This window comes from Propithecus coquereli, unplaced genomic scaffold (assembly GCF_000956105.1).
Source record: "Propithecus coquereli isolate 6110/MARCELLA unplaced genomic scaffold, Pcoq_1.0 Scaffold780, whole genome shotgun sequence".
Taxonomy (NCBI): Eukaryota; Metazoa; Chordata; class Mammalia; order Primates; family Indriidae; genus Propithecus; species Propithecus coquereli.
In genome coordinates this window covers 114869-127084 of record NW_012153952.1, presented here as the reverse complement: position 1 = coordinate 127084, position 12216 = coordinate 114869, and the positions used below count along the sequence as shown (strand labels likewise).

Here is a 12216-nt window from a genome sequence, read left to right as displayed (position 1 = left end):
CTAGTGAATTCACAGTTCTGTTTCTTTCACCTTGTTTCTCCAAAGCCTGCTTCTTTCTTCCACTTAGCTAATGATCTTGCTCCATATTTCATAGGAAAAAATACATTAGATGAGAATCATCTCATCTTCCCATCATTTCCACCAGCTATCTATAACCTACCCATAGTTCACTCTTTCTTCTTATTTCATTCAACAAATATTTGGGTTCTGTTATGTGTTGTGTGCCAGACACCATCCTAGACTCTGGGATACAGCAGGGAACAAAACAGACAAAAAATCATTCTGATGAGGGCAAGGAGCAACTGATAAATAAGGTAACTAGTGTGTTATATGGAGGAGAAAAAGCAAGGAAAGGAAACAGAGAAGGTGAGGGTGTGTGTGTGTGTGTGTGTGTGTGTGTGTGTGAGAGAGAGAGGTGGGGGCAGGGGGGTATGTGAGATGGGGCAGAGAGGAAGGGGCTGTTCAGTTTTAAATAGAGTGCCGGGGCAGATCTCACCAAGAAGGTGAAGGAGTGAGCCATGCAGATAACGGGAATGAAAGTATATCAGATGGAGGAAAGAGCAGTAGCAAAGAACCTGAAGCAGGAGTATGTTTGAGGAACAGAAGAGGCCAGTGTAGCCAGAATGAAGAGAGCAAAGGTGGAAGAGGAGGAGATAAAGACATAAGTAGCCTCTGCTTGTTTTAGTGTTGCTCTACTTGGACCCTAAATCCTGTCCTCCTTGCCTTCTCAAGGACATCACTCTTCTTTCCTATCTGATCAATTTCTCCCTCTTTGATAGATTATTTATAGTGGCATAAAAATATGCCTTAGTATTACCCTCCTAAAATATACCTTCCCTGGCTGCCTTACCTAACTACCGTGTTGTTTTCATTCTCTGCTACCCTTTAAATCAAGACTGTTTGAGTTTTATATACTCACTTTCACTACTTCTTGCCTACCATTCTCTTCAGCTCACTGTCATAGGGCTTTTGTCTCCACCATTCCACTGAATCAACTCATATCAAGGTTCCCAGTGATCTCCATCTTGCCAGAACTACTGTCATCTTGGCCTCTTAGCAGCACTTGATTTGGTTGACCACTATCTCCTTCTTCTAACACTTTTTTCTAGAGGCCCCCATCATACCATACTAACCTGATTTTAATTTTATCTCACCGATTCCTCCTTCTCTGTGTTTTTTTTTTGTTTTTTGTGAGAGAGAGTCTTGCTCTGTCACCCGGGCTAGAGTACAGTGGTGTCATCGTAGCTCACTGCAACCTCAAACTCCTGAGCTCAAGCAGTCCTCCTGCCTCAGCCTCCTGAGTAGCTGGGACTACAGGCATGTGCCACAGCACCTGTCTGATTTTTCTATTTTTAGTAGAGATGGGGTCTCGCTGTTGCTTAGGCTGGTCTCAAACTCCTGAGCTCAAACAATCCTCCTGCCTTCACCTCCCAGATTACAGGTGTGAGCCGCCGCGCCCTGCTTTTCTCTGTGTTCTTGCTAGCTTTTTCTCTCCTACCAGATATCGGTGTTAGAAGCCCCCAAGCTCTATTCTTGCCCCTCTTATCCTAGGTGGTCTCATCAGTTTCATGGCTTCACATTTCATATATATGCTGAATATTCTTTCATATATATGCCTAGACATCTCCTCTCAGTTCAGCTTGAGTTGCTAGCTAACTGCCTACTTGACATCTCCACTTGGGGTATCTAAAAGGCAACTCAAACCTAACTTGCCTGCCTCCCACATCCCTTCCCTAAATCTGCTCCCCACCAATCTGATTCCTCATCTTGGTAAGTGGCATCGTCCCGTATACCTAATTGATCAGGCAAGAACCTAAGACTCATCTGTCTTTGATTTTTCCCTTTCCCTTATCACCCCATGTCGAAATCTACCCCTAAGTTCTGTCAGCTTTACTTCCAAAAGATATCCTGATCAGCCTTACCATCTCACCCCCCTAGAGCATATCCTACCCACTTAGGCTAGAATGATTGTTCTGAAAAGGATAACTTAGATAATGCCAGTCTGTCTCCATGCCATTGACTTCCCATTACACTTAGAATAAAATCCACTTTCTTTATGCTAATCTATGGAGACCACATTCAAACATTATCTTATGTCTGACTACCTCTCAGGGGTTGTCTCTTTTTACTTTTCTTACTTCTCTGTGCTCCATTCCTACTGGCCTTTTTTTTTTCCTTCTCATTCGTTTTCACATCCAGCTCGTGATAACTTCTTCTGAGCCTTACTTACTATTCCTCCTGCTAGAATGTTCTTTCCTTGATTTTTGCTTAGCTTTTTTCATTATTTTGTCTTCTTAGAGAGACACTCCCTAACAGACTCCGCTTAAGGTGATCTCATTTCATCATTTTTTCACAGCATAGTACCTGAAATTATCTTGTTTGCTTAAATGTTTTACTCCCCGGCCTTTGATATATTTTAAAAGATATAAAGTATTTGTTGATTGACTAACAAACCTAAACCTAGTGTTATTACTAAGGACAGTCTTATCTTCCTTAAACATCATAAGAGAGACCCTGATGAACAACAAAGGGGCTCTTTTCTTCCCCCAATCCGATGTTCAAATTGGATAACCAGCAATTTGCTATATTAGGAAGCAAGGGGTTTTTAGTTGTTGCTTCTGTATCTCAGCACCACTGAAGTTCAATCCTGGATATGGAGATCACCACCCTTGACAGTGATAGATCTCAGAAAGCCAGGCTTTCCTCAGCCAACTAACTGGGGTCCACGCTGAACCAAGTGAATGCAAATACCATCCTAGCCCACAAAACCTGGGTGGCGCATAGAACTTCCTGCTTCTGGAGCAGTTGATCCCTGAGCATGCCTTGACCTTGGCAGTGGCTAGAGGCTTCCATTCTCCTCTTACTAGCAAGGCCAGGATTGGGCTGCTTCTTAGCACCTTAGATTCTTATTTGTTGAAAGGTGGGATCAGACATTCCATTTAAGTTCTTATAGCCCCAGAGGAGGTAGGGTACACGTCCTTCCAGCAGGAACACAATCCTTGAGATGGTTCTAAAAGGCCTTTAAAAACCTTGAGATGGTTCTAAAAGGCCTTTAAAAAACAGAGAGACTGATCCTAGAAAGGTAGGTCACAACTGCCTACGTTTCTCCAGAGTCACCTAATTAGTAGGTGACTGGAGTTGTCTGTAGCTGGATAAAAAGTTTTGTAGAGTCTCATAAATCTCAAATGCCATTAATTAAATTCTGGGCACGATTTTTCTAGATTCATAACTGTAGTTTTTGCTCTTACATTCTCAGTTATGAAGTATAGGTATGTTCTTGTTTAGGCTAGGTTTTTAGAGACCTTCTGAAGTTAGTGTGGTCAGTCTGACCAAGGGTTGGAGCCAAAGTCCACCAGTGGCATCAACACTATCTTGGATACATTTTGAATACAGAGGGAGGGGGAATGTTCCAAGTTATAGTGTTTTAGGTTATTCAAATAACATAATTTCACTTGAAATTAGATAGTTTCTGCAGCTGATAGAGTATTTAGTTTTGCTTTGCCCTTGTTCTGAAGACCTCTTAATACACAAGGAAGAGTCAGTTGTCACTCTTGCCGTAGGTTGGCAAAGCTCCTTCTATCTTCTCTTTATCCACAGTGGGCAAGAGCACGGGATGAGAAGCAATGCACTAGGCTCACCATCTTGTTTCTGTCCTAGCCTTTCCAGGGCTATGGATTCCTTGATAATAAATAAATGTTGCTTGCTTTCAGAATATGCAGACATTGGCAAGCCCCAGACTGTGTGGCTTTAGTCATTCTTAAAAAGCAATATGGTCAGAAAGGTATAGCTATGATTTTTATTTTTTTAATTTTATTTTATTTTTAAAAGACCAGAACTTAGTTTTAAAATATTCCATAATATTTTCCTTAGATTGTATTATCCCTGAAATTAAGATGCTTATATCTGGTCTTTTACACCAATTAAAAAATATCTGATAATGGACATGTTTTTATATAAAGCAAAGTTCGACCACCACATTTATTTTAGAAAAATGTGATTATAAAACTTTGAGGGCAGATCAGAATTAGGGAATTTTTAAAGAGTATCTTTTTTGACCAATCAATGCGTTTGTTAGTACAGTTGATCCTTGAACAATATGGGGGTTAGTGGCACTACATCCTGAACAGTAGAAAATGTGCATATAACTTTTGACTCCCCAAAAACTTCACTACTAATAGCCTACAGTTGACTGGAAGCCTTACAATAATATAAACAGATGATTAACATGTTTTGTATGTTCTGTATTATATATTATAATGTTACAATAAAGTAAGCTGGAGAAAAGAAAATGTTATTAAGAAAATCATAAGGAAGAGAAAATATATTTTTAATACTCTACTGTATTAATACTGTAAGTTTACATTTTCTGTTTATAAGGTGAATCATCTCTCTGGAATGGCAGGCAACTGCAGCTACAGATCTCAATCTATAGTACACACAAAGCAATTCAACTTTTTTTGTCATGTCATGAGTTTTCTCTGCTTCATGGGAACACTTCTAGCATCACTAGTGGCACTGCATATAGCTCCCATGATGTTAGTCAAGGTTTATGGTATTGCACTAAACAATTGAAAAATAGACAAGAACTGCAAGAGATCGCTTTTAACTGTGATACGCAATTTGCTGGTGAGACAAACTGCTTAACGTGGAGATGATTAGCCATCAAATGGCGTTTTAAGTGGATACTTGCAACATTTGAGCTCACTGAAATAGCAACAGGAGGTGGCTCTGAAATTATTATAGTAGTACAGTATGTACTACAGCTAATTTTATGCAGTTATGACTTAATACTTCATCTTTACCATTTGTTTACATTTCTCTTGCCTGAATGGCACCATGTCTGGTCTGTGTGTGCATAAGTTTTGATAAATTCTAACTTTTTATAATAGATCTGTGTATATTCTGTGGTTGTAAATGATAAAATAAACTAGTACCTACATATTTTATGCATTCATGACATAACTTTCTCAATTTTTTTGATTTTTCTGTGTTACTCAGTTTGTCTCCACGTTTTTTCAAATTGTCACAAATCTTCAAAAAATTTTCTAATGGTTTATTGAAAAACAATCTGTGTATGCGCAGTTCAAACTTATGTTATTTGAAAGTCAACTATAATTTTATGGGAATTTCAGAAGTGCTCAGCCAAAAATATCATATTCCCATCTCTATTAATTGTATAAGATATTTTAGCCATTTTAGTGTTCTTGTATATTTTTTTTTAAGTGCCTTTTTTGGTTTGCTGTTGCAGGGGCAATGTTAAATATTGTTCAAGATTCAGCACTTTTAGAAGCCATTGGTTGCCAAATGGAGATGGTAAGAAGCATACCACATGTAATCTGTCAGATAACATCAATTTTGGATTTTATATAAATTATATACCAAAATGTCTGTCTTTGTGATTTTTTTTAAAATCCTTTTGTTTGTAAATCCAGCTCATTGACTTGGACAGATTGTATTTTAAAATAGCATATATTTTGAGGTTTCTTCCCTTTCAGCGCCTCACCAGCTGTACATCAGGTCCCTGAGAGATTCTGTGTGAGAGAAACTCCAGCTCAGTCTAGTCTTTATTCCTACTTAAAACTCTTACATGTTTTGCTCTGCTGGTGAACTAGCTTGAATAATGTAGGAAAAGCCCCAGCCAGCACGCATGTAGTTTATTTTTTTCCATCCCATCATCTCTTTCTAGCCCCTCTAGACCAAAGTTTGCAGGTCTCCCAAAGCACCAATGCTTCCAAATTTAAAAAGCTTGCCAGAGACTTCAGTGCTCCCTGTTTTTGTCTTCAAAATACATGATCCCTATACTTGGAGTAGAGGCTGGAATGTGGGGGAATTAATAGGGGATATTGGGGTGAGCTGGGTGGATGTAATGTGGGTGATCAAATTATTATTAAGGAAATTAATTTCGTGTCTCAGTAGTTGGTTAGTAATAATTTACTGATCTGAATATAATAAATTGTGTTTCCTTGGTAAAAAAAAAATAAGAGACGTCTTTAACAGATAGGTTTATTAGCCTCTATACATAATAGGAGTTAATACTAACCTTAGTATTTTATTGTTTGTGTTTTATGATATAATTACATTTGAAAGTTGCTGTTGTTTATTTGTGTTGTCTTGTTTTATTATTATTTTTTGTAGAGACAGGGTCTCACTATGTTGCCCAGGCTGGTCTTGAACTCCTGGCCTGAAGCAGTCCTCCCACCCTGGCTTCCCAAAGTGCCAGGATTACAGGCATGAGCCACCACACCCAGCCTATTTGTGGTTTTTAAGATTATATCCCTGTTCTGAAGTTTTGCTTGGGAGGCACTAGGGTATTTTCTCTAAGGACCCAAAGTCGTTAGCTACTGAAGTCTAGTGAAGATGAAAAAGGTCCTGGGCTGGCCCTTTGTAAACAGTGGCAAATAAGACCCCAGTATGGGCGTCTATAGTCTTGAGACCCTTCACATCCTCCAGTAGATGGTGTCTGTGCAGAAATACCACAGCAGTTTTAATCCTTTGTCAGTTTTTATCTGTGTATCAGTTTGTGCGATTTAGTTGGCATAATCCATTTTATCAGCATAATTTTTGATGACTGACTTCATTTGTACTTGTAAACTATGCTCAAATATTTGACGCATTTTCACTTGACTAGGGTGGTGGAGAAAATAACCTGAAGAGTCATAGTCGCACTAATAGTGGTATTAGTTCAGGAAGTGGTGGAAGCACAGAGCCCACAACTCCCGACAGTGAAAGACCTGCTCAAGCTCTCCTACGGGATTATGGTAAGCCATGTTTGTTGTTCTTGAAATTCACTGTTGCATAGAATAACTTTAATGTCCCGATTTATAAAACAAACAAAAATGAAAATTTTTATCTTCATGATGGTTTATGTACTTAAGTATAATAGGATATTTAAAAAGCTAAGAAAAAGAAAACAAATTTTTAAAATTTAGCTATATAGCTTTTAGTAGTTAGATTTTAGGTAGTTTATTGGATTTTACAAATGGTGGTAATGGTGGTTAGGAGGCATTTCTGGATTTGTACCACGTGCTGGTGATAACAAAGTCAAATAAGATGTGACTCTGCCTCAGAGCTCACAGTCCAAAGGCAGAGATGTACAGTAAGTCAATTATTGTACTGTGGTAAGGGGGGTGATAGGGTATACATTAGGTGGCAACCCAGAGGAGAGTCTGTCTTCATGTTAAAACCCGTGTACCCTACCATATCTTGTTAGATTCTTCAGTCACAAATTTTAAGCAAGAGTAAGGAAACATTTTTATTTTCTGCCCTGCCAAATAAAACATTTGTCAATGAAGCATCCTATTCAATGATGCACTCTACCTTGGGCAGTTATTTTATGAGTTCCGTGAGTTTGTGGGTACCTTTATGTTTTTATACATAAATACTAACAGTGTGTTGAATCTGCGAGTAATTTGTCCAACTAGACTGGAATGATATCTAGATCCTTAGATGTGAGCTTCATTTTTTAATCACCTGGAGAGTTCATGAGCCATGTTCATGAGGTTCATGAATTCATGAGGCATGTTTTTATGGTTTCAGTTTGTAGTAAGTATCCTTGAGCATGTCAGATACATAAGTCTATGTGGATATTTGACTCAATTTAAATACTATACTTGTAAAGTTATTTAAATTGTTATCTTCATTGTGTATATAGATTTAGGTGTACTAAAGATTGAAAATTTGTTTATTTTTCATGCTTTCTAAAACTTTTAAGCTAAAGAAATTTTCATATTACTGCATGTGTTCTAATATAAATGTTTGAAGTGATTATTGTTTGTTTCAGCACTTTGAACTGGTGTTAGTGAGCTCTGCTTGTAATGTCGTAAAATATTTTTTTACTAAGAAATCCAGATTTGTTTTAGTGTTGCATGAATGTCTCTCTTTAATGATCATTCCTTTTTCTGTTGTCACTGCCCTCTTTCTGATAGGATCGACAGGTATAATGTCCCTAAAGCTTCCTTTATAAATTCAGTTTAATTTGTCCTAATTTAATTTGTCCTAATTTACTATTAGCTAAATAGTAATTGCTTTAAATATAGAATTAGAGGCCAAATAAAAACTTGGTGGCTTGGTTATTTAATTTTTTTTAGAAGTAAAAACTAGTCTTAGAGAGTTAAATATTAAAATGTGTTTGAAAAGGCATTGCATGTGATTTTTGATGGTTTAAACCCTGCAAGTAATTTTGACAGATGCTTTAAGGTAATTTCCAGCATCTGAGGGGCTGTAAAATTTGAATTCTTTCCTCTATAAAATTCCAAAAAAAGTAACTGATAGCCTTTTCATCATTTTTTTGAAAACGTAGCTCTCTGTGAGTTGTAAATTTAGAAATGTGAAGATTTACGCTGTTATAAAAATGATACTCAAACTGCCAAATCCCATGGTTTTCTGGGTGAAAGTATACGAACCAGGACCTAGAAGCTGCTCTGGTCCGGTGTGTGTGCCCTGTGCGCTGTTCAGTCAGGCTTGGCACTCAGGCCAGTGGGGCGGGGAGCGTAGCACTGTGTGGGTGCCCGTCATGTTCACTGTGGCTGCTGTGGTCTGTGCCTAGTGGAATGCTGTGCTTCTTGTTACTAATGCTTAGTTGTTTTCCCTCCCTGTGGGATGTGGCATTGGGGTTATATCCTAGCTCTTAATACAGATTCGGCTGCTGGGCTCCTGATTCGCAGCATTCATCTCGTCACCCAAAGACTCAACTCCCAGTGGCGGCAAGACATGAGCATATCACTGGCAGCTCTAGAACTCCTCTCTGGCCTGGCAAAGGTGAGGAGGACATCTTTGTATTTTAACCTGGGAGCCTTCGGGCATGGCTCTTTTTTCTGTATCTCTTGACCTTTTGAGGTGGGTATCGCAATGTTGTTCGTACTCAAACATAGTTTATATCGAGAGTGTGCAAAATTGAGCATCCAGGTAAAAACTTATAGAAGGAAACTTTCCTTTTTTCTAAATAGGTTCAAAAGAGTATGAATAAAAAAAGAGTATGAATGATATTTTTGCTGTTAAATTACAGAAAACATTTCAATACTTGCCATTTATTTATTCACATGTAATACTAGAACACATACTGATTTTGTAAAGAGTGATTTTCCCTAAGGTATGCCATTTGTGATTATCTGTGATTCTCCCATCTTCCATTATCAGAGATAAGTGAAAATGTCTATACTTTTCAAATTTCTTCACAGATATTATCTCCGTTTTGTGGAACCTTGGAACTGAGTGGTCATTTGTTCTTCTCTAAGTGTATTCTTTTTTTTGAAATGAAATTCATAATAACATAAAATTAACCATTTTAAAGCAAACAGTTCAGTGGCTATTGGTATATTTGTAATGTTGTATAACCACAACCTCTAGTTCCAAAACATTTTCATCACTCCAAAAGGAAATCCTTTATCCATTAAGTAGTTTTACTTCAGATTCCCCTGCCCTCCAGTCCCTGACAGCCACCAGTCTTCATTTTATCTCCGGATCTACCTATTTGGATGTTTCATATAAATGGAATCATACAATATGTGATCTTTTTGTGGAATCATGCAATATATGACCTTTCGTGTCTGGCTTTTTTCACTTAACATAATGTTTTTGAGTTTCATTTATGTTGTAGAATATGTCAGAATTTTCCTTCCTTTTATGGTTGAATAATATTTCATTGTGTGAATATGTACCACAGTTTGTTTATCCATTCATCAGTTGATGGACATTTGGGTTGTTTCCATCTCTAGGCTGTTGTCATTAGTGCTGCTGTGAACATGCATGTGCATGCATTTGTTTGAATACCAGTTTTCAGTTCGTTTGGGTATATACCTAGCAGTGGAATTACCGGGTCATATGGTAATTCTATGATTAACTTTTTAAGGAACTGCCAAACCGTTTCTCATAGCGACTGAATTGTTTTACATTTCTGCCGGCAATATATGGGAGTTCCACTTTCTCTGCTTCCTCACTAACATCCAGGTGTTTTTTTGTCAGTAAAATGGGCATGATTGTCTTGTGTATAACACTTGGTGCAGTCAGGATCAAATGAGATGAAATATATAAAACACTTTGTGTGTGTGATACACACACATCAGATGGTACTGTCTGGGATGATATAGTTTCAGCCCCCATTTTTCAGTCGTGAGAAAGGCTAGGTCTTACTTGTGTCATAAGAAACAAAATAGCCAAGAAAACCTAAGACGTTCTTACCACCACTTGGAGCTTACCTCAAAGATCCTTAGGCATAATAATTTTGTGAGAGGCAGTTACTGAATACAGAAAGTAAAAACAGCCATTTGTGAGACATACAGGACCACAGTGTCTTTAAGAGCAAAATACGGTTTCTTGTGACCTTTAGTACACTCAGTATTAAGAAATTAGCCCTAGATGGAGCACTGCTCTGCACCTGCTTAACAGATCATAAAGGGCTAACATTACCTGATTTCTTGACTTACTATAAAGCTACAGCAATCAAAATAGTCTGGTATTGGCATATGGTTGGACGAATAGATCAGTGGAATAGAATAGAGAATTCAGAAGTAGATCCACACATACCCAGTCATCTGATTTTTGACAAAGGTGCAAAGGTAATTCAACGAAGAGAGGATAGTCTTTTTCAACCAGTGGTGATGAAACAATTGGATATTCATATACCCAAAAAAAAACCAACACAAACTTTGATTCACACCTCGCAGTATGAATAAAAATTAGCTCAAAATGGATTGTAGACCTAAAGATAAAGCCTAAACTTTAAAACTTCTAGAATAAAAGAGGAGAAAAATTTTGTGACCTTAGGTTATACAAAGATTTCTTAGATATTACACTATAGAAGAATAAACGAATAAATTGGGCTTCATGAGAATTAAAAACTACCGTTCTTCAAAAAATACTGTTAAAAGAACGAAATGACAAGTCACAGACTGGGAAAAAAAGCTTTCCAAAGGATATATCTGATGAAGGACTTGTATCCAGATTACATAAAGAACTCTTAAAACTAAATAATAACTTTTCTTTTTGGTGGTGTGTGGCAGCGATATGGTGGTGCAGATTTCCAAGAAAAGGAAGTTTGTTGTTAATGGCATCTTCAAAGCTGAACTGAGCCAAGGTCCTCACTCAGAAGCTTGCTGAAGTTGGGCACTCTAGAGTTAAGGACAGAAATCATTACCTTAGCCTCCAGGATGCAGAATGTTCTTGGTGAGAAGATCCAGCAGATGTGCATTGACCCAATGTAGTTCAGAAGAGGATTGGCTTCCCTGAGGGCAAGTAGTGCTTTATGCAGAAAAGGTGGCCAAAAGAGGCCTATATGCTATTACCCAGACAGAGCCTCTGCATTATAAACTCCTAGGAGGGTTTGCTGTGTGGAGAGTCTCCTATAGTGTGCTCTGTAGTTCTTTGTGGAGAGTGGGGCAAGGGTTACAAGGTCATCATGTCAGGAAAACTCTAAGGATACAGAACTGAATCCGTGGACTTTGTGGATGATCTGATGATCCACAGTGGGGACCCTCTTAACTACAATGTTGATACTGCCATCTACCATGTGCTGCTCATCAAAATGGAGACCATGCTATCATGGGACTAAGTGGTGAGATTGGCCTTAAGAAGCCCCTGCCTGACCTTGTGAGCGTTGTGGACCTTAAAGATGAGACACTATCTACCACCCCTACCTTTTTGAGACAGAAGGTTGGGAAGCCAGAGCCACCTGCCGTGCTCTGTCCAGTTTCTACTGCATAACAGGGTCTCCCTGACAGCTGGATCTGGAGTCTGGATGTTGCTTCATAAAGACCTTTAATAAAATCTTTTAAAAAGACAACAACAAAAACTCTTTGATAATAAACAACCCAATCAAAGAGCAGCAAAAGATTTGAATAGACACTTTACCAAAAAAGACAGATGGCAAATAAGCACATCAAAAGATGCTCAATATCATTAGTTATTAGAGAAATGTAATTAAAGCCACATGAGTTACCACTGCATACTTGTTAGAATGGATAAAATATAAAAGACTGACCATATCAAATGTTGGTGAGGGTGTGGAGGAACTGTTGATGGGAATGTTAAATGGAACAGCCGTCTTGGAAGACAGCGTGGCGGTTAAAAAGCTAAACATATACCTATCATATGACCCAATCATTCCACTCCCAGGAGATCAGAGAACATATATCCATACAAAGTCTTATATACGAATGTTCTTAGCAGCTTTATTTGTAATGTCCAGAAGCTGGAAACAACCCAATGTCCATCAGCAGGTAA

At 38.1% G+C, this 12216-nt stretch overlaps 1 protein-coding gene across 1 annotated transcript in view; it reads left to right on the top strand.

The window, feature by feature from the left end:
• The window catches only part of RALGAPB (Ral GTPase activating protein, beta subunit (non-catalytic)), a 96129-nt gene that overhangs the window by 45889 nt on the left and 38024 nt on the right, over positions 1–12216 (top strand). The window contains exons 14-16 of the mRNA XM_012662804.1: positions 5249–5313; positions 6629–6758; positions 8624–8757. Of these exons, the coding sequence (XP_012518258.1) occupies positions 5249–5313; positions 6629–6758; positions 8624–8757 (329 nt within the window). The remainder of the gene's footprint in view (positions 1–5248; positions 5314–6628; positions 6759–8623; positions 8758–12216) is intronic.